Source organism: Salvelinus sp. IW2-2015, linkage group LG16 (genome assembly GCF_002910315.2).
Source record: "Salvelinus sp. IW2-2015 linkage group LG16, ASM291031v2, whole genome shotgun sequence".
Taxonomy (NCBI): domain Eukaryota; kingdom Metazoa; phylum Chordata; class Actinopteri; order Salmoniformes; family Salmonidae; genus Salvelinus; species Salvelinus sp. IW2-2015.
Window position 1 is genome coordinate 4,770,472 of NC_036856.1, and position 21,624 is coordinate 4,792,095.

At 41.7% G+C, this 21,624-nt stretch overlaps 1 protein-coding gene across 8 annotated transcripts in view; it reads left to right on the forward strand.

Moving 5' to 3' along the window:
* opa1 (OPA1 mitochondrial dynamin like GTPase) overlaps positions 1-21,624 on the forward strand; it is a 63,182-nt gene that overhangs the window by 4,230 nt on the left and 37,328 nt on the right. Inside the window, exons 4-19 of one of the 8 annotated variants that reach the window (XM_024003841.2) lie at positions 270-386; positions 2,192-2,239; positions 4,403-4,491; positions 6,353-6,562; positions 9,813-9,866; positions 10,506-10,616; positions 10,797-10,883; positions 14,363-14,476; positions 14,962-15,042; positions 15,205-15,279; positions 15,361-15,432; positions 15,586-15,685; positions 15,871-16,001; positions 16,302-16,374; positions 16,559-16,631; positions 16,798-16,913. In XM_024003841.2, coding sequence (XP_023859609.1) covers positions 270-386; positions 2,192-2,239; positions 4,403-4,491; positions 6,353-6,562; positions 9,813-9,866; positions 10,506-10,616; positions 10,797-10,883; positions 14,363-14,476; positions 14,962-15,042; positions 15,205-15,279; positions 15,361-15,432; positions 15,586-15,685; positions 15,871-16,001; positions 16,302-16,374; positions 16,559-16,631; positions 16,798-16,913 — 1,551 coding nt within the window. The remainder of the gene's footprint in view (positions 1-269; positions 387-2,191; positions 2,240-4,402; positions 4,492-6,352; positions 6,563-9,812; positions 9,867-10,505; positions 10,617-10,796; positions 10,884-14,362; positions 14,477-14,961; positions 15,043-15,204; positions 15,280-15,360; positions 15,433-15,585; positions 15,686-15,870; positions 16,002-16,301; positions 16,375-16,558; positions 16,632-16,797; positions 16,914-21,624) is intronic. The other 7 variants (XM_024003843.2, XM_024003842.2, XM_070447463.1 and 4 more) reach the window with 7 other exon arrangements.

The window sequence follows — 21,624 nt, forward strand, 5'->3', positions numbered from 1 at the left end:
TTGCTGCAGACAACGAACACTGTTTTTTCACCCCCCCTCTGACATCATTGCACACGTGATAGAACAATGTTTCTATGTGCAACGCTCCCCAGCTCTGCTTTGTTAACAAAACAATGGCCGTGGGGCGGACAGTGGCGCTGTTTCCCCTACTGCGGATTCCATCTTTAAGGCTGCTTATTTAGTTTGGTTCATTTAAGTCTGACGCAAGGAGCACAACATTGGTTCAAATGGTAAACTCCACTAACCATATCTCACTTTTCTACACACAGATAAACTAACCAAAATTCTGCCTGAGTTAGAGGAGATTGCCAAGCTCCTTCCCGAGTTACCTGACTTTGATAAGATAGGAGAGAACTTCACCTTCCTCAAGAGCATCCTCTCCACCGGTGAGTACACAGTCTTGTCAGATAAAAAAGAAAAGATGGGCATACTGAAGCATAAAATGGCAATGTTGGACAAACCAGTTAATCAACTATTTTTGCCCACGATTCAATCTTTTTTTTTTTTATAGATCTTAGATAAAGTGGCAAAAGTGCTYAACGTTTTGAGCTTTATGAATCCAGAATAGCTATAGCACCTGCTCCAAGTGGTAGAAAGTCACACTCCACGTCATTGGTAATCTGAATTTGAAGTGGGCTACTTTTGTCAATCCTTGTCTAATCACACCTGCATTACCTACTGTAGAAATCTACTTTCCAGCAAACAAAAGAGTTAAATGTTTTATTTTCGCTAATTTACGGGTGCCAGTTCCAATCACTTTTCACTTTCCCGCCTCCTACATGGGCTTTTGCATCGTTGATGTTCTTGTGAAGTGCATCTTACACCACAATTGGGCTGCCTTGTGTTGAAATAGTGCAGCTCAATATGCTGCTTTCTGGAAGTGAGGAGAGAGGCGACATACTGTAGGGTGTATTCACTTGGAAGCAAATGGGCTGAAATGGGGAGGGACTTACCTGAATTTGTCCAATAAGAAACTATTYTCTTCGTTGRTAAATGTTTTCCCTTGCAGAACATATTGCGACGGCGTGCACTAATGAATACACCTCGAGAGCTATGGAGCAATTTCCACCCGTCTCTATGATTTGATATTTTTCAAAGCATACTATAATTAAGTATGTACTGACGGCGGTTGTTTTTGTAGGCTAAGTCACAGATTTAGGCATTTGAGTACTAGAATGGACAGGAACCTTCTTATGCTGGGCTAAAGCTCAGCCATTTTGGTCAGGGAGTTGGGCATCCATGATTTTCCAGTGCTGTGATAAGATATTGTGTAAAGTAATTTATTTTTTATGTGTCCGCACTGTATATTTGTTACCTAGCGAGCCAGACAGTTTTTTTTGGGAGGAATGATTCCATAACTGTTTCAAATGAACAGCCAACATTCCATTCAAATAATCCAGTCAATCCACAGCCATACACTGGCTGAAATCAGTTGATGTCACGACAAGTTGTAAATGCAACGACTACTGCTGTTGTTTTCCAAGAAAAAAAAAAAAATGGAGACATTTATGGTCCGTTTACAGATATTTTTGAAGCTATTTATACATCAAATTTGTATGAAACCCTTATAGATTGCATTTATAGTTATATGACAATATTTCAGGTAGACAATTGTGTTACACACTTTCTMYTATCACATGCCTTTTATTGTCCTGTAAAAAGAGGGATTTGGCCTRTKCTGCCATTCATTSCAATTATTAGACTAGTTTGGATTTCTCCCTGACTAATATGGCTGCCATTTTCACCCTATTCTGSAACTTTGATGGTTTATGACATTGCCCCTCTAGCAATTTAATAGGATCTCTATGGGCTAAGTATAATTTCCAAAGTAACTGGGTCTAKTTTGGGTCAATATTAATKATTTTACAATGTTACTATTGTATGCATGTGATGAGCATAAGTGAACAGTACCAATCCATTGATTTCACACAGTCAAATTAGGTCAATCGATTAATTATCCTGTATAATGAGTAGTATCACAATTACGTGCCCAGATTGCACAAGTAGTCAACGGCATCGCCTCTGGACTTGCAGGATGCAGCCACAACAACAAGCTCACATTCTGACAGCAGGGCCTAGCCACATGTGTCCAGCAGTGACCCTGCTCTGACCCCTTTTTGCTTCAGTCTTTTGATTTTTTTTTTTGTGTGTGTGTTCTTCCCCCCCCCCACCCCCTCCGCATTCTTCACAGGTGTGAGTGTGGGTAGTGAAGGAGCTTCTGGTCTGCGTCTGTTGTTAGGTGTGTACACCCCACACTCAGCCCCTCCACTCTCTTCCCTGGCGCTGTTTGACTACCCAACGTTGGTGTGTGTGCAGCAGCACCCTTGCAGAAGTGGTTGACAGTGGTTTGGAGCCAAAGACGATGTCACGTGTTCCTGGATTGGCACCTCCTAACTCAACACGATTGGCTTTCCAGACTACCAACTGATTTATCTGTCCAATAGAGCATCACAGTGGAATGTCATAATACCCTTAAAACCTAGCAGTTAAACCATACATTTTTCCCATTGGGGATTTTAGAACACTTAAAATAAGCGCTGTGTTTCGTGTAGGCTTACACAGGTGGTATGTTTTGATAACCATGTAAATCTCTCTCGGACAAGGTGACTTTTATTAACATATTCTGCTCGATTTATTCTCATATTTGAAAATGCTAATTAGCTGTTTAAAAGTTGCACAAGACTGTTCACGGAATTGTCAAGTTAAAGAAATGTCTCCAATTTATTCATTACTACATTTAGCTAACATTAGATAGTTAATCCAGAGATTCTTACCTTTGCCTCGATTCGGCAGTCTGGTCCAGATCACGATGGTATTTGTAGTTCTTTGTGATAGCCACGTTAGAAGCTAATAAGCATTTCATTTTTTTTGCGGGAAAATACAAGTGAATATATTGATAAGTCACCTGTTCCTTGAGAGATTTACACGGTTATCAAAACYTTACCCCAGGGTAAGCCTACACGAAACACAGACATTATTTTAAGTGTTTCTAAAATCACCAATGGGGGGGGGGGGAATGAACGGTGGAAAAACAATTGGAACCATTTCCCCGTTTGACTGCTAGGTTTTATGGGTATTACGACTCATGCTGTGGTTCYCTATGCTGCTGTTTGAGACACCAATGACAAATTATTAATGGAAGGATTTGTCTTTTGGGTGGCCTTAGTACCAGAGTGTGCTTTGATTGACACATAGGCTTTAATTGATGCAGAGGATTTATCCTTACGTCATATTGATATCAAAAGGGTGCAGAGAAGGACATTTTGTGCACTGTCTCATTGTGTAATTGAATTCCTCTAAAAACACAATTCCTCTGAAAACTGAATTGGACATACTTGGAATGAATTTAATTGGATATGATAATGACGATCTTTATCCTTCTGGTCTACAGTGCTCTTAACAACAGAGACAGTGTGTTTGTTTTGCATAATCTCCTCTTCTCCCTTGTCATGTAGTTTAGTCTGACTGTGGCTTTTGTCTGTTCTGCTTGTGTGTTTCTGTATTTTGACTTTCAAGTTCCTCCTCTCTCCCTGGCTTCACTGGGCTCTTCCCCCCTCCTGTACTTACATTATGGGATCCCTTATCCTTGGCTGAGAGGGCTCTCCTTGTCTGCTGGTAGCTGATGCTTCTCAGATGTTTGGAAGAAGCGCTGTGTCTTTGATGGATGCAAACACCTCGAACCACATCCCTCCCTCTTCTTTGACTTGCTAAAACAATAGGTGTATTCCTTTGTCCCAAGTGGTTCCCTATGTCGTGCACTACTTTTGACATGGACCCATAGGGCTCTTTTTAGAAGTAGGGCACTATATAGGGAATAGGGTTCCATTTGGGACGCAGTCCTGTACGGTATGTGCGAGGCTTGTTATTGACGGGGCTTTCATTGGCTGGACGAGAGATTGTTGTTCCATGACACTCAAGGGCAGTTTTMAAGCAATAAGGCCCGTGGGGGTTTGGTATATGGCCTATACACCACGACTAACGGCTGTTCTAAAGCACGACCCAACACGGAGTGCCTGGATACAGCCCTTAGCCGTGGTGTATTGGCAATARACCACAAACACCCGAGGTTCCTTATTGCTATTATAAACTGGTTACCAAAGTAATTAGAGCAGGACAAATAACTGTTTTGTCATACCCGTGGTATACTGTCTTATATACCACGGCTTTCAGCAAATTCTATTGTGAGCAATATTTTCCAAACATTTGAGATTCTGTCACGTGGGACCGGGTGCTGCTTCTGATCTGGGGTGTAGGTAAAGGCCTCTGTAATGTTGGGCATGCCAATACTTTTGACTCATTATTACTTATTACTAATAAACTATTAAAGAGAATGTATTATCATGTGTGGGTAAACTTATGTTTGTCAAGTGTTATAATTGACTGTTTTGTTGTTGTCTCCTAGCAGAAGCCCCTGGGGACACTCCAGTGAAAGCAGCCACAGAGGCCCCGGTCACCGCCACACCGGAGGCCAGCGACAAACAGTTCAAGAAGGCAAGTATGCTCTGCACCGCCTTACTGGCTTACCCTCGCTCAGCCTCGCTCCKTGTGACATATAGCTGTGTCTCATTGTAGAAAGAAACTGCTGCTTGTTGAGTTCGCAGTTTGGGGCAATTCCATTTCAGCTCCAGGRAATTTGGGAAATGAAGTGAGATTCTGTTCTTGAGTTGAAAACTACTGGAGGTAAAGGGCAGTATTCAGGTTGTTAACTGAATTTCTGTTTATTTTTACTGGGCTGAGTATGGAATTGACCCCCATTCTGGCTACCTGTTTTAGTGGTTTTTCATATTGTATGTTGTTGACCATTGAAAATAGCAAAGATTTGTWCTCTGTACGACTGAGGTTCGTATACCTGCTTTTATTTTGTCACATGTACAAAATTATATTTTTTCCTGCTAAGGAATGCAGGTATGTTTTTTTTTTTTGTTACCATTTGTGACATGGAGGTGGTCATTCAGTRCTCAATCTTACAGAGTAATTACATCATGGCTAGAAAATCATATGGGCTATATGCACTTATGCTGATATTTGCCCTTGCTTTTTTCCCCCCTCATGCTCCTCTATGTGTTGTTTTTCCAGAAGTCTCATGCTGCATTCAGGAGATGATACTCTTTAGCTTCTGAACAGCACTTTTGTATCTTCCTCTGTTCCATTCCCGTTGTCTTCACATACTGCCCATTTTGTATTGTTCCTCTGCTCCCAAGAGGCTCTTCCGCTGTTATCCGCGAGTTCAATGGAATAGTCCTGCTTTTTAATGTTTTCACACTGTTCAACCRTAGTGACTTTCATATGTTAAAAAGAGTGACCTATTGTAGAACAATAGGCTGAATATTAGACAATCTATYGCATCCATATACCTCTACCCTGCTTTTAATCGAAAGCAGTGGTCTCAACGTGATTTAAAAAAACAACAACATTATCATAGACCAACTTGGGGACTGTTGGGCTGAAGCTTAGCTCATCTCCCACTGGCCTGCAGCAAGCTTTCTGCTCCATCCTTGACAGATCACTCATTGCTAGCTAGGGTGGCAKKATTTCCCAGGTTTTCCWGAAGTCCTGMTTAGCGGATTCACAGATTTCCTGCTTATTCCCTCCTGATTCCAGCAATATTCCAAATGGGATTTCTGGAAAAGCGGAGAAATMTGCAACCCTATTCCCAGTGCAGCTTGCTTCGCTAATCATCAGGCTGATTTTAGCAGAGAATATCATTGTCAATATAAATACATGTGTTGAATATCAGCCACACTTGAAATAGTTTATCCACTTTCAATAATGCATCCAGTACATCTACACAATTACTTTTTTTCTTCAAGACCTCGATCCATAATTTCGTGAGTGTTCATTTGTCATATCTACATTGCCTCGTAGAGCATAATCATTCTTTAAGTTGCAGGGTATCAGTTGTGTTTTGCTATGKCTAAAAAAGCCATAGTGATYGAAGACTGCTAAGAAACCATTACTCTACAGAATCCTTCCCCGTGTGCCACTGGCTGAGAGACACTGGTTGTGGTATCAGTTGCTTCGTCCGCTTTCAGATCTCCAGACTGGCAAAGTCTGTTCTGGAGACTCTTTGACAGAGAAAGACTGACTTTGTTGGGTACCGATTATGGTGGCAAGATCTAGGAGCTAGATGTCGATTCAGTTTACCCCCAAGCTTTGACAGAATGGTGACCATCGATGATGATGATGGGCATAGGCTAGGCATAGATCGACATTGGGTTGTCTATCTGTAGGTCAGCCCTGGCCCCAGCTCCAGCTTAGTTGGTTGGTCAGTGGGTTGCTGGACTGACGGGTACAGTAGGTTGTGTTGACGGCTGTGTTGCTCCTGCCTCTCTCTCACTGTGACGTCCCTCAGGGTCTGCTCGGCGAGCTCATTCTCATTCAACAGCAGATCCAGCAGGCCGAGGAGGAGGTCCGGCGGGCCGCCGCATCCAAAAACGCACGGCCAAGCCCAGATCCCGCCCCCGGCCACCCCACGCCCGCCGCCCGCCCCGCGCCTGATACCCGAGCCAATGCCAACCACCACCCGAACCCCAGTCCCAGCCCCCCTCAGCAGAAACGAAAGGTGAAGGTCCTACCCCCCCCCCCCCCCTCCACCGCCTCCCACCACCCAGCCCTCATCTGTAGAAGCCCCCTTCAGAACGTAAACAGTAGAACTGCCCACAAAACCACCCGCCCTTCTCAGGATGGACAAACCCCCTGCCGTTTAAATTCACACTAATGGAGATTTGCTGAGTAATTTAATATGGAATGCTGTTTATGAGATTGGTGAATGAAATTCCTATGGTCCTATACCGTTTGGATTTGTCTCATTTAGCAACCCTAGAGCTCCTTCCTAGCTCACTATCCTATGTGATGTGGACAGAAGGCACTGTGGTGCACTTTATTGAATCTCTAGTCATTGTTGATTTAAACCYCAGTCTTTTTATWGCTTAGGCTATATGCTACTAGSAACAAATTGTACTGTGCATTGTTACTTTCTGATCGCTGAAWACAATGCAATGATAATTAGCAAARATTTAATTAACAGCATCTTTTGTATCACTTTGCAGATTTCTGGTCAGTTTTGAATTCATTCTGGTCTAGCTGCTTTTGTCTTACTAAGTTAGTTTGCATGTGCTATTTAGCCTATATATAGTGCCTTGTAAAAGTGTTCACCCCCCTTGGCGTTTTTGCTATTTTGTTTCATTACAACCTGTCATTTAAATAGATTTTTATTTGGATTTCATGTAATGGACATACACACAATAGTCCAAATTGGTGAAGTGAAAAAAAATAAAATAAACTTGTTTCCTAAAAAATAAATGTAAAACGGAAAAGTGGTGCGTGCATATGTATTCACCCCCTTTGCTATGAAGCCCCTAAATAAGATCTGGTGCAACCAATTACCTTCAGAAGTCACATAATTAGTTAGATTGCACACAGGTGTACTTTATTTAAGTATCACATGATCTCAGTTATAGATACSCCTGTTCTGAAAGGCTCCAGAGTCTGCAACACCACTAAGCAAGGGGCACCATGAAGACCAAGGAGCACTCCAAACAGGTCAGGGACAAAGTTGTGGAGAAATACAGGTCAGGTTTGGGTTATAAAATAAAAAAAACTGAAACTTTGAACATCCCATGGAGCACCATTAAATCCATTCTTTAAAAAATGGAAAGAATATGGCACTGCAACAAACCTGCCAAGAGAGGGCCGCCCACCAAAACTCACAGACCAGGCAAGGAGGGCGTTAATCAGAGAGGCATCAAAGAGACCAAAGATAACCCTGAAAGACCTGCAAAGCTCCACAGCGGAGATTGGAGTATTTGTCCATAGGACCACTTTAAGCCGTACACTCCACAGAGCTGGGCTTTAAGGAAGAGTGGCTAGAAAAAAGCCATTGCTTAAAGAAATAAATAAGAAAACACGTTTGGTGTTCGCCAAAAGGCATGTGGCTCCCCAAACATATGGAAGAAGGTACTTTGGTCAGATTTGACTAAAATGTAGCTTTTTGGCCATCAAGAAAAACGCTACGTCTGGTGCAAACCCAACACCTCTCATCACCCCGAGAATGAAGCATGGGGGTGGCAGCATCATGCTGTGGGGATGTTTTATATTGGCAGGGACTGGGAAACTGGTCAGAATTGAAGGAATGATGGATGGTGCTAAATACAGGGAAATTCTTGTGGGAAACCTGTTTGTCTTCCAGAAATTTGAGACTGGGACGGAGGTTCACCTTCCAGCAGGACAATGACCCTAAGCATACTGCTAAAGCAACACTCGAGTGGTTTAAGGGGAAACGTTTAAATGTCTTGGAATGGCCTAGTCAAAGCCCAGACCTCAATCCAATTGAGAATCTATGGTATGACTTAAAGATTCCTGTACGCCAGCGGAACCCATCCAACTTGAAGGAGCTGGAGCAATTTTGCCTTGAAGAATGGGCAAAGATCCCAGTGGCTAGATGTGCCAAGCTTTTAGAGACATTCCCCAAGAGACTTGCAGCTGTAATTCCTGCAAAAGGTGGTTCTACAAAGTATTGACTTTGGGGGGGGTGAATAGTTATGCACGCTCAAGTTTTCCTATTTCTTGTTTGTTTCAAAATAAAAAATATATTTTACATCTTCAAAGTGGTAGGCATGTAGTGTAAATCAAAAGATACAAACCCCCTAAATTCCAGGTTGTAAGGCAACAAAATAGGAAAAATGCCAAGGGGGGTGAATACTTTCACCAGGCACTGTATGCTGCATTGCAGTAGCACACATCTCGCCTTTATTCAACCTTCCCAAACATACTACCCTGTCATCCCTCGCAAACTTCCCATTAGTGTGAGCAGACGTTGGYAAACATCATCCATCCACATGGTGTCCCTCAGGGCAGTGTGCTGTGACCGCTATGTTGTGCCACTGGTGGGATGGCATGTCTGATGTCTGGAAATCTCAGAATCACCTGTCACCAGTTCAGTACCGCAGTAACAGCCTAGGCTCCCTATCTCATGCGAACCGCTGGACTACGGCCAACGGTCCTCCCGTAACACTTCACTAACGTACGGACAACCTACACTGCATGGAGTGGAGGGACACCCCGCTGCATGGTGTGCTGTGCACTTCTGGAATTATCCTAAATGTRAGTTATACAGTGAAATCTATCTAATTGGGTATAGGCCTATATCAGGATGTAGGAATCAGTACTATATCTGTCTTAATCCACTAATCAGATTAACTGCTATAGCCTATTATCACGACATTGCAATTTGCACGTAGTTAGCACAATCACCTTTGCTATAGCCCCTGTCTCATCTATCAGTGTGTGTACTGTACTTGTTTGTGTGTGTGTGTTTAATCTGTTGTRCCTTCTTGCTGTCCCTATCCATCCGCTCACTGGTGCTCTGTCTCCTTCTGTCTCTGCTTTGTGATCTCCACCTCTCAAAAATGCATTGCAGATGTGGAACTCTTTAATCCGGGGGGCTGCTGTAATCATGCTGTAATAATCTTGATGATGATCTCTTGATTGATGATTGGTATAATTCAGATGTCTTTTCCAAGGCCTGATTTTACTTGTGCCTCTGATTTTTGCAKTATGATTTACTGTATTACATGTTAAGACCAAACCAATGACTACAACCTGGACTGGAATCAGTTTTCCCCCTTTTTTCTATTAACTTGGCTTTCCTCTGCTGCGGTGCCCACTGGTCTGTGTAATGTAACGTGCACGTTAGCTGTCTGTGATGATGCTAGTGGTCTCAGTGGGTTTGGAGTGGCTCACAGAGGGTGACGGGTTAAATGTCCCAGACATGTGAGAGAGAGAGGGTTAATAAACTTGCTCTCTGTCTCCAGTCTTCAGACAAGGAGAAGTTGGACCAGCTTCAAGAGGAACTGCTCCGAACTCAGGTACAGCCAAATATGGTCCATATCCTTCCTTGTTTAATAGACCCCAAGTTTTTATTCCACATAATAAAAATCCGGGTTACTGGTTGCAAAATAGCTGGGAAGAGATTTCCGATGTAACGATTCCATGGCACATTGTGTGTGAACTGATACACAAAACAACGCTTGATTCAACACTTGAAGTTTTTCAGTTTAAATTATTATCTGAAATTCTTGCCACCAACAGAATGTTATATACACTCACCAGACAGTTTATTAGGTACACCAACCCGTTCGCGAAAATSGAGTCACGTGGCCGTGGCTTGCTAAACAAAGCAGTCAGACAGGCATCAGCGCGTTCAGTTACCGTTCAATGTATTGTAAGAATGGGCGAAACGAGTGACCTGAGCGTCGTATGATCGTCGGTGCCAGGCACGCTGGATCCAGTATCAAATGGATGGGCCGATAAAATAAATACATCCGGTCTACTTTGGTAAATGGACTGAATGGTCCATATCTTTCCTTAAATAGACTCCACTTGTAAGGTACCACATTGACCTTGTAAAGTCAGGTTTAGAAAAGTCCAGTTTACTTTGATAAATGGACTGAGTGAAAGAGAGGATTTGTTGTTAAAGCTTGAACGTCTTTCTCTCTTGTACGTAGATGAAGTACCAGCGCATGCTGGAGAGACTGGAGAAGGAGAACAAGGACCTGAGGAAAGTGATGCTGCAGAAAGATGAGAAGGGCATCCACCAGAGGAAGATCAAGGTGTGTGTGAGTCACGCACACCACACACACACTTACACAGTCATGCACATACACACACCAGTGTTCTGCATGGTAGTACAAGTTAATCAAGGCGTTTATTTCTTCAGGAGACAGTGTTTTGAAACTAACTCATTCTCCCATCAGGCATTACCCTAAAGTATTTTTCCATCTGTGTTCCTTCTACAGAAGTCTCTGATTGACATGTACTCTGAGGTCCTGGACATCCTCTCAGACTTTGACTCCAACTACAACACCCAGGACCACCTACCCAGGGTAAAGATAAACCAAAGGGTCATGGCTGTCTGGAAATGCAATCAAATTAGGGAGACATTCTTTTTTCTTTAGTAGATACCAGAAATATTGGGGCCATACTTGGCAACAGAAGTAACCATTTTAAATTTAAACKGTTTCCTTCMGCTCAAAWTGTGTATCAGCCAATTAAATTAAATCGATTTATGACAGAACGCTAAATTGGAGCTGGTCCCATTAAATAAGATGGCACACATTATCCCTTTGCTAACCTCACCAGGTGGCAGTGATTATATCCTGGATCAAATTCTTCATCAGCCTATCAAAGATCTTAGACTTTATTTRCACCAACTAATGGAATTTCTTAAAATGGGTCAACCCTGACCARTAGAAGGATATTTTAAAACTTCTAATTCAAGGTTTACTTTTGTTCCTTTGGTCTGTAAGAAAATGTTGTCCATATTGCATTTACATTTTATTAGGATTCCCATTAGCTGACGACATAACGTCAGCTAATCTAATCTTCGTCGGGTCCAACACAGAACTAAAAAGACATTACAATTTATATTAAGACATTATAAACTAGAGGTCGACCGATTAATCGGTAATCGGCCGATTTCAAGTTTTCATAACGATCGGTAATCTGCMTTTTTGGACGCCGATTATGGCCGATTACATTGCATTCCACGAGGAAACTGCGTMGCAGGCTGACCACCTGTTACGCGAATGCAGCKAGGAGCCAAGGTCAGTTGCTAGCTAGCATTAAACMTATCTTAMAAAAAAACAATCAATCTAAACATACTCGCTAGTTAACTACACATGGTTGATGATATTACTAGTTTAACTCGCTTGTCCTGCGTTGCAAGTAATCAATGCGGTGCCTGTTAATTTATCATCGAATTACAGCCTACTTCGCCAAACYGGTGATGATTTAACAAGCGCATTCCCCAAAAAAGCACTATCGTTGCACCAATGTACCTAACCATAAACATCAATGCCTTTCTTAAAATCAATACACAAGTATATATTTTTTAAACCTGCATATTTAGTTAAAATAAATTKATGTTAGCAGGCAATATTAACTAGGGAAATTGTGTCATTTCTCTTGCGTTCTGTGCAAGCAGATTCAGGGTAAATGCAGCATTTTGGGCCYCCTGGCTCGTTGCGAACTGTGTGAAGACCATTTCTTCCTAACAAAGACTGTAATTCATTTGCCAGAATTTTACATAATTATGACATAACATTGAAGGTTGTGCAATGTAACAGCATATTTAGACTTATGGATGCCACCTGTTCGATAAAACACGAAACGGTTCCGTATTTCACTCAAAGAATATACGTTTTGTTTTCTAAATGATAGTTCCCGGATTTGGCCATYTTAATGACCTAAGGCTCGTATTTCTMTGTGTTTATTATATRATAATTACATCTATGATTTGATAGAGCAGTCTGACTGAGCGGTGGTAGGCAGCAGCAGGCTCGTAAGCATTCATTCAAACAGCACTTTCCTCCGTTTGCCAGCAGCTCTTTCGTGAATGCCTTGAAGCACAGCGCTGTTTATGACTTCAAGCCTATCAACTCCAGATGAGGTGGCAATACTGTAGTGCCTATTAGAATATCCAATAGTCAAAGGTATATGAAATACAAATGGTATAGAGAGAAATAGTCCATAATAACTACGACCTAAAACTTCTAAACTGGAATATTGAAGAATGTTAAAAGGACCACCAGCTTTCATATGTTCTCATGTTCTGAGCAAGGAACTTAAATGTTAGCTTTTTTACATGGCACATATTGCACTTTTACTTTCTTCTCCAACACTGTGTTTTTGCATTATTTAAACCAAATTAACATGTTTCATTATTTATTTGAGACTAAATAGATTTTTATTTAGTTATATTAAGTTAAAATAAGTGTTCATTCAGTATTTTTGTATTGTCATTATTTCAATTATATATATTCTCTCTCTCTCTAATATATATATATATATATATATATATAAATACATTAAATTGGCAGATTTTAAATCGGTATCGGCGCTTTTTTGGTCCTCCAATAATCGATATCGGTATGGCATTGAAAAATCATAATCGGTCGAGCTCTACAAACATTTAAAGGAAAATTCCACCCAAAAACTTAACTTTTGGTATTTGTTTCATTAGTCCGTTGTTTAAATAGTCCCAAAATGTTTTACTGTTAGCAAGTTTTCAAGATATGTAACTTTCAAAATACAGAAATCAWCCCCTTATGATGCAAACGCAGAATCATATGATGCAAAAATGTATCATACACAGATTWTTTCTGTATTTTGAAAGTTTTTGATGCCCTGAATTTGCCTGTCTGGTTTGGTGGTTGTGTTTTGTTGCTAGTATACACTAATTGGTTTGAGAAATACTCCAGTTTCTTGAAAAATATAACATTCCTAACGAAAATCTAAAGACTGGATAGTCATTTGATGCATCCTTGACTAGGCTACTAACATTAGACCACATTTTCAAGCTTTCGCATATATAACAAAATCCCACGTGTTTGTTTCCGTTTCACACACATCCATGTGCGTTTTTGCAAAACAGATAAATGAGGACCTTACAACATTGAAGTATCCAAAAAATAAGAGCCTTATGGATTTGTCAAATAGAAGTCATGTAGGCTACCATTATCACCATCTCTTCTAGGTGGCACACTGCTAAACGGTGAATGAATGTATGCTATAGCTATGTGCACTTTGTTTAGCTACTGTACGCTAATGCCCATCCTCCTCGAGTCAAATAWCTCGTATGTGACAAAGTAGTTGGCAATAACATGTTGTACGTCTACATTTAGGTGTGCACGTCCGTGTAATATAGCATATGCACTATGATTATTAGGCAATAGCAGTGTGTTTGTGTACTAAATCCATTTTCGATCTTCAAGCTGTTGGATGCAGGCTACGTCCCTTTTCAACACGCTAACCCCAATAGATGTGAATCTACGTTTCAAACGGAGGGGGAAAACTCGTGTGAGATTTGATCCATTGCTACGATCTGCGACAATTACGTGGACCAGAGAGGAATTTGAGCAGTCAGTCATATATACGTGAGGGTTGCTTTGATGTTCAAAACGTGCTCTCTAGGTTTAGGACGCTCCCATGAACAAGTGTTGGAACACCAGCTACGTGAACGATTTGAATTGGCTGATGCKYAACTTGTTCCAGAACAGTATCACTGCCACTTGGTTAGCATAGTAACGTGTGCCATTTGAGCTGAATGGAACCAGCTACAATTTAGCGTTCTGTCACGTGCAAGTAAATCAACGATTTTAATTGGCTGATACGCATTTTGAGCCGGAGAAACTGTTTAAATTGAAATGGTTGCTTATGTTCGCAAGTATGGCCCCGTTATTTCCTCTTGTAAAGGCGTTGTTATGAAATGCTAAGCCTCTACTGTCTGTCACACCCATTTCATCCAACCCTCCACCTCCCCTCCATCGTCCTCCTTCCCTCCCTCCACTGTGCTATACTATAGGTGGTGGTGGTGGGAGACCAGAGTGCAGGGAAGACCAGTGTGTTGGAGATGATCGCCCAGGCTAGGATCTTCCCCCGGGGCTCTGGAGAAATGATGACTCGCTCTCCTGTCAAGGTAGAAGAACGCATTTACTAGACTACCTTAACCCCCTCAAGATCCCTAACTTCCTGTACTGCAGCTATAAAGATATCAAAGATGTGTAAGATCCAARGCTTACTTGGTGTTTGTTATTTTATCTGGGATTTGGTACATCRATTTTGTAATTGATGTATAGCTGTTGATTTTTGAAGAATATAACTTTTAAGTGGTGGAGTGACTGCTTTGTTGTTGTTTTGACTCCCAGATTGCCCCTTTTTAAGGCAACCTGTCCAAACCTTGCCTACTGCTGTGGCAATGCCTTGATGGATATCCTCTTAGGCTCTGTAGGTRTACACGGTTCCATATGGGACGTTCTAGTCCTCAGTTTGATTGGTTGAATGAGGCCTGTGTGGTCTGGATGGATGGGCAGCATTACCAGACTACTGTTGTGGTTTTGGCCTGGGGACTTTGAAAGTGGTCAATTACATTTTGCCGCCTGCTGTTCTCTCCCCCTCCACTAGGTGACGCTAAGCGAGGGTCCGCATCACGTAGCCATGTTCAAGGACAGCAGCCGAGAGTTCGACCTGGGCAAAGAGGAGGACGTAAGTTTTATATAGCATACATATGTATGTATACATATGTATACATATGGAAGGATGACTGGATTGTAAACAAATGGGAAATTTGCATCTCTCAATCTTAATTCATTCACTTGTTTTCTTGTTTATTCACTCATTCATTCATTAATTATTTGGTCCCTGAAGCTGGCTGCCCTGAGACATGAGATCGAGCTGAGGATGAGGAAGAGTGTCAAGGAGGGACAGACAGTCAGCCCTGAGGTGAGGACAGAGCCTCTATAGCTTTCAGCTTGAAAAATTGTACTTCAGTTTGTGCCTAAAATGTTGGTTTCCGTATGGCAGACGATCTCTCTGAGTGTCAAAGGACCAGGCATCCAGAGGATGGTACTAGTGGACTTACCAGGAGTCATCAGTGTGAGTGTATACACACACACACACCCACAGCTACACACGCACAGAGGTGCATACAGAAACACACTCGCACACACTCTTGTGTCCATAAACAGTGACCATACAGTGGTAGGTGCAGTGATTCTAAGGAAATGTGATGCTATTTATTCCTCTCAGACTGTGACAGCGGGCATGGCAGCCGACACCAAGGAGACCATCTTCAGCATCAGCAAGAACTACATGCAGAACCCCAATGCCATCATCCTCTGCATCCAGGGTGAGTCAACACTGGAGTCCCCCTTTCATGATCAAATATGAACAGATCATCCTTGAGCTCCTTTTCTTCCTCCCCTCCCCTCTGCTCCTCTGTTCCCTTCTCTCATCTCTCCTCTCTGCTGCCGCCTCTATTCCTTTACCTCACCTGCTCTTCCCGAACCCTCCATCTCTGTTTCTCGTCCTCAGATGGGTCAGTGGATGCGGAGCGCAGCATCGTCACAGACCTGGTCAGTCAAATGGACCCGCAGGGGAAGAGGACCATATTTGTCCTGACCAAAGTAGACCTGGCAGAGAAGAACCTGGCCAGCCCTAACCGGGTGAGATTCGCACACACACGTTCAAAATGTTTGATTTGAAACTTTTTTGTGACGTGAAGCAGAAATGAGTTGGYCAAGTCTAGGTAGTCCTGAAACAGAGCATGGACGAATTGCATTTGTGAAGTTCAAATGGTCTGAAAACAATTATAATCCTCTTTAGCCAAAAAGGGGTTCCCTTTCATTAGTTTTAAAAGCTGGATGGTACACTCAAACAGTCAAGAGGTACAGACTGGATGAAATCCAATGACACTTGATTGCATTCGCCCTCGTCTCGGATTTGATGTATCTCTCTCCCTACAGATTCAACAGATTGTTGAAGGGAAACTGTTCCCTATGAAGGCCTTGGGCTATTTTGCTGTGGTGACGGGGAAAGGTAAGATGCATTACAATTAGGGTGGCAAAATTCCAGTAACATGCCACCAGGATATCAGGGAATTTGGGGAAAGTTACCGGAATTTTGCCACCCTCATGACAATAATGTACATTAGTTGAATCTGCCCTGAGTTAGTCAGGTCTTTAATCACTGACATGTGCATCTGTTGTCCCTTCTTCCCAAGGCAGTGCCGGTGAAAGCATCGACTCCATCAAAGACTACGAAGAGGACTTCTTCCAGAACTCTAGACTTCTTAGGTGGGTGTCCTGACTCCCTATTATTGCACGTTTGGTTTAGAGAATTAATTGCCGGTAAATTCATTAATTTGGTGAACGGCAATGGTTTTCAATTAGATTTTTTATTTTTTTAATCTGGCTGAAATGTAACATGTTATCCTGACCTGTGTCCCTCTCTCCTTCAAAGAGATGGCATGCTGAAAGCCCACCAGGTGACCACTAAGAACCTCAGTCTGGCCGTGTCTGACTGCTTCTGGAAGATGGTCAGGGAGTCAGTGGAGCAGCAGGCTGACGCCTTCAAAGGTAACCAGACGGGTTAGGATCCCAAAATACACCACTATTAGGTTGGACACATTACATTTTTAACAATGCTTTTTTTTCTGATATAAACCAGTTCACTGCATCCGCCGTGGAGCCCAGTTTCATAGTATGACCATATTTCCCAGCTGCTTGCCGTCGTTTTGAAGTAATCACGAAAAAACAGGCCTTATTTTAGGGCATTTTTCACCCCGCCAGCTCCTATTAGTTCTATTGAGCACCGTGGCACCAACTCTCCTTCCGAACGCTCTATTCCCAGCTTATTGTTCTATGTCACAATGCACAATGGTAGTTAAAATGTAAACAACAACAAAAAATTACTCATGGAACTCTGAGGTCGTCCCATTGTTTCCTATAGGGGAAATATAGGCATGTCTGTCTATTTTGCCAAATATCTCACAATGTGTATATATAGATTTATTTCAAGTCGGACGCCATTTTAATCATGAGAATATCCTCTTTCTAATTATGCAAGTCTGGGCAGCGAGCTCGGTTGTCATGAAATGCTAGCCCCAAAATACGTTTTGCCCTTGCAACGCTGAGCTCCCCTCATTGTTTTCCTATGGAGAGGCATGCCACTCTATTTCACCAAATATCTCACAATGTTTATATTTAGTTTTTTTTCAAGTCCGGCACCATTTTAATCAGGAGAATCTCCTCCTTTGTAGTCATGTAAGTCTGGGCAGTGAACTCGGTTGTCATCGATCACTAGACCAGAAATAMAAGTTTTTAATTTTTCTCTACTTTCTCATTACGCAGACATAAGCACAGTTGAAACCATCAAGGTGCGGATGTTAACTTTCTACACAAGTTGCTTTTTTCCAGTTTCGTCCGACGAACAGATTGCAGTGGTAAAATAAGGGATACATTTTTTGTGCCATTTTGTCGAAATGTAATTCTATGCATCACTCCAGTCAAAACAGGCTCTGCGAACGTTCGATTCCATTCATTTGCTATGGGCTCGCGCTAGTGTTCCAGCTTAGCCAATGTTCTTTTGACATTTTTTCAGCCTTGGTTGAATTTTGACTCGTTCTATTGTCCAGCCTACGTCTATATGAGGCTGGGTCGCCGAAGGCTTAAATGGCCTCCTCCTTTCCCTCCCTGATAGGCCGTCTAGGCATCTACCTCCTAGCCTACATGTGTCACTCTCATTCCACGGAGGGCTGAACGTCTGCGGGTTTTCACTCCTCCCTTGTACTTAATTGATTGAATTAAGGCCAGGCACCACACCCTTATAGGGTCTTTTTTCTGCTTAGTCATATCACAATCAACTTTTACCAGTTGAATGTACACAGAAATATAATACTTTTTTGTAATACAATTTTTCTGCAATATTTAATTGACATATGCAAATGAGGCAACCTCTCATTATGTGTTTGCATATTGTGCAAATCCATTTTTTCTGAACACTGGAAGAAGTCAGCCTACATTTTTCAGTTAAATTTTTTTTTAAAGACACTCCAGGACCGGACTTGTACAAAGCAGATTGTGGATAAATATTTTTTTTAATCGATCTGGAAAATACTAAATATGTAAAATGCTTTTTTGGTGCATTTTTCCGAAGAACAGTATCTAGATTAACACGTGATTAAACGGTAATCGTGTTTAACACGATTTGTGAATGACTACCTCCTCTCTGTACTACACACATACCAGTCACTACAAAGATACAGGCATCCTTCCTAACTCAGTTGCCGGAGAGGAAGGAAACCGCTCAGGGATTTCACCATGAGGCCAATGGTGACTTTAAAACAGTTAGAGTTTAATGGCTGTGATAGGACAACACTTAAGATGGATCAAGAACATTATAGTTACTCCACAATACTAACATAATCTACAGAGTGAAAAGGATGCCTGTACAGAATACAAAAATATTGCAAAACATGCATCCTGTTTGCAACATAGCACTAAAGAAAAGCTGCAAAGAAATGAACTGTCCTGAATACAAAGTTTTATGGTTGGCGCAAATCCAACACATCACTGAGTACCGCTCTCCATATTTTCAAGCATGGTGTTGGCTGCATCATGTTATGGGTATGCTTGTCATCGGCAAGGACTAGGGAGTTTTTTTTTAGGATAAAAAGAAACAGTAGAGCTAAGCACAGGCAAAATCCTAGAGGAAAACCTGGTATTCAACAGACGCTGGGAGACATTTACCTGTCAGCAGGACAACAACCTAAAACACAAGGACAATTATACACTGGCGTTGTCTTACCAAGACGACATTGAATGTTCATGTGTGGCCTAGTTACAATTTTGACTTAAATCAGCTTGAAAATCTATGGCAAGACATGAAAATGGCTGTCTAGCAATGATCAACAACCAACTTGACAGAGCTTGACATTTCTTTAAAAGAATAATGTGCAGAATTATACAATCCAGGTGTGCAAACCTCTTAGACTTACTCAGAAAGAGTCATACCTGTAATCCCTGCCAAAGGTGATTCTAACATGTATTGACTCAGGGGTGTGAATACTTATGTAAATTACATATTTCTGTATTTCATTTTCAAAATGTGTATATTGGTGAGGGGGAAAAAATATATTGATTCAATTTTGAGTTCAGGCTGTAAACCAACAATGTGGAAAAAGTCAAGGGGTATGAATACTTTCTGAAGGCACTATTCAATAATTTCATCCAAACTGCTTTGCGCAAGAAAGCCTCACCCATCTACTCATTGTCCAAAGTGGTTAAAATGTATTAATGTTAATGACGGTAGTATGATACTCGAAACAAAATATACATTTTCATGATTTAAAAAAAAYAAYAAYAAAGTTTTAACTTTTTGATWATACTTTTATTAATGGACCAAAATACAAAAATCTAAAAATGAACAGGTAGATGCAAAAATATAATTTCAGCCTGTGGTGCCTGGCCTTAAAGTCACTGATTAGTTAGGAACTCCCCACACCTGGTTGTGTAGGTCTTAATTGGACAAGCACTCTGCCATCCATGGAATGAGTTTGACACTCCTGTCCTAGTCTCTTACAGCCATGGCTGACCACCACCACCCACCTTTGTTAGCGAGTGATGCACACTTTTCCTCTCTACTTGCTCCCCCCTCCTGCTCTCAACCACCCTGCCACACTTCTCCCCTCGACTGGCGCTGCTTCCCAGCCGCAATTATCCCAGACAGCCGGTGGTCCTCACTAACAGTAGCAGCAAGGACTAGATTTATTGCCCTGTGGCTGTGGTGTGGCTCTCCTTCCCATTGTGTGGCGTATTGATCTGCTGCACGTCAAAAACCATCCTCACAGGCCCAGTGTCTGGCGCCACTCTGGCCCAATAACCCACCCACTGGCAATTAGCGTCATCTTCATTGTGTAGGGAGAGGAGAGGGACAATGGGGAGTGTGTGTGTCAGGGTTTCCGTTCGAAATATTTGGCTCCGGACAACGTGACCGGGAAGTTTTAAATTTACCGGACATTTTATCAATTTACCGGACGTCCATATGCATTTAGATCCGAAAGTATACTGAACAAAAATATAAACGCAACATGTAAAGTGTTTTTCCCATTTTTCATTGGCTGAAATAAGATCCCAGAAATTGTCCATATTAAAAAAGAAAAGCTTARTTTTCTTTCCTGTTTGTGAGCATTTCTCCTTTGCCAAGYTAATCCATCCACCTGACAGGTGTGGCATATCAAGAAGCTGATTAACATGTTCATTACATAGGTGTGCTGGGGACAATAAAAGGCCTCTTTAAAATGTGCAGTTTTGTCACACAACACAATGCCACAGATGTCTCAAGTGTTGACGGAAGGTGCAATTGGCATGCTGACTGCAGGAATTGTCCACCAGATCTGTTGCAAGAGAATTGTTTGTTTACCTGCAATATACCACCTCCAATGTCGTTTTAGAGAATTTGTCAGTATGTCCAACCGTCCTTATAACTACAGACCATGTGTAACTACGTCTGCCCAGGACCTCCACATCTGMCTTCTTCACCTGTGGGATCGTTTGAGGTGGTGCTGAATCTTATTTCTGTCTGTATTAAAGCCCTTTTGTGGGGTGAAAAACTCATTCTGATTGGCTGGGCCTGGCTCCCCAGTGGATGGGCCGGGCTCCAACCATGGCTGCGCCCTTGCCCAGTCGTGAAATCCATAGATTAGGGCATAATTTATTTATTTAAATTGACTGACTTCCTTTTTATATGAACTGTAACTCGGTAAAATATTTGAAATTGTTTCATGTTGCGTTTATTTTTGTTCAGTATAAATACGGAGCACACAATTTAAAAATACTGAATTTAGCCAGCAATAATATCTCAACAGAATGAAACAAAACACGTTTTGCATATTTAAAGAACTGTTTTAGATTAATAAATATGCCTACAATAATAATGATATGCAATAATAATAATAATCATGGTAAAACAAATGTTTATAAATAAATGTAAGTTCCAAAATTGCATCCTAACTGAATAGCACACAGTAGCCTGCAATAACTTTTGTTATAATGCAATGAAAAATAAGATCTTCGCAATCAACAGTAGCCTAGGCCAAACTTCTGGTTTTCTGTCGTACCTGATAATTAATTACACCCACCTGGTGTCCCACATCTAAATCCGTCCTTGATTAAGGGGATATTTCTCCTCTGTCCTTTGTCTTCTGTAGCTCAGTTGGTAGAGAATGGCGCTTGCAACACCAGGATAGTGGATTCAATTCCTGGGACCACCCATATGTAAAAAAAAAAA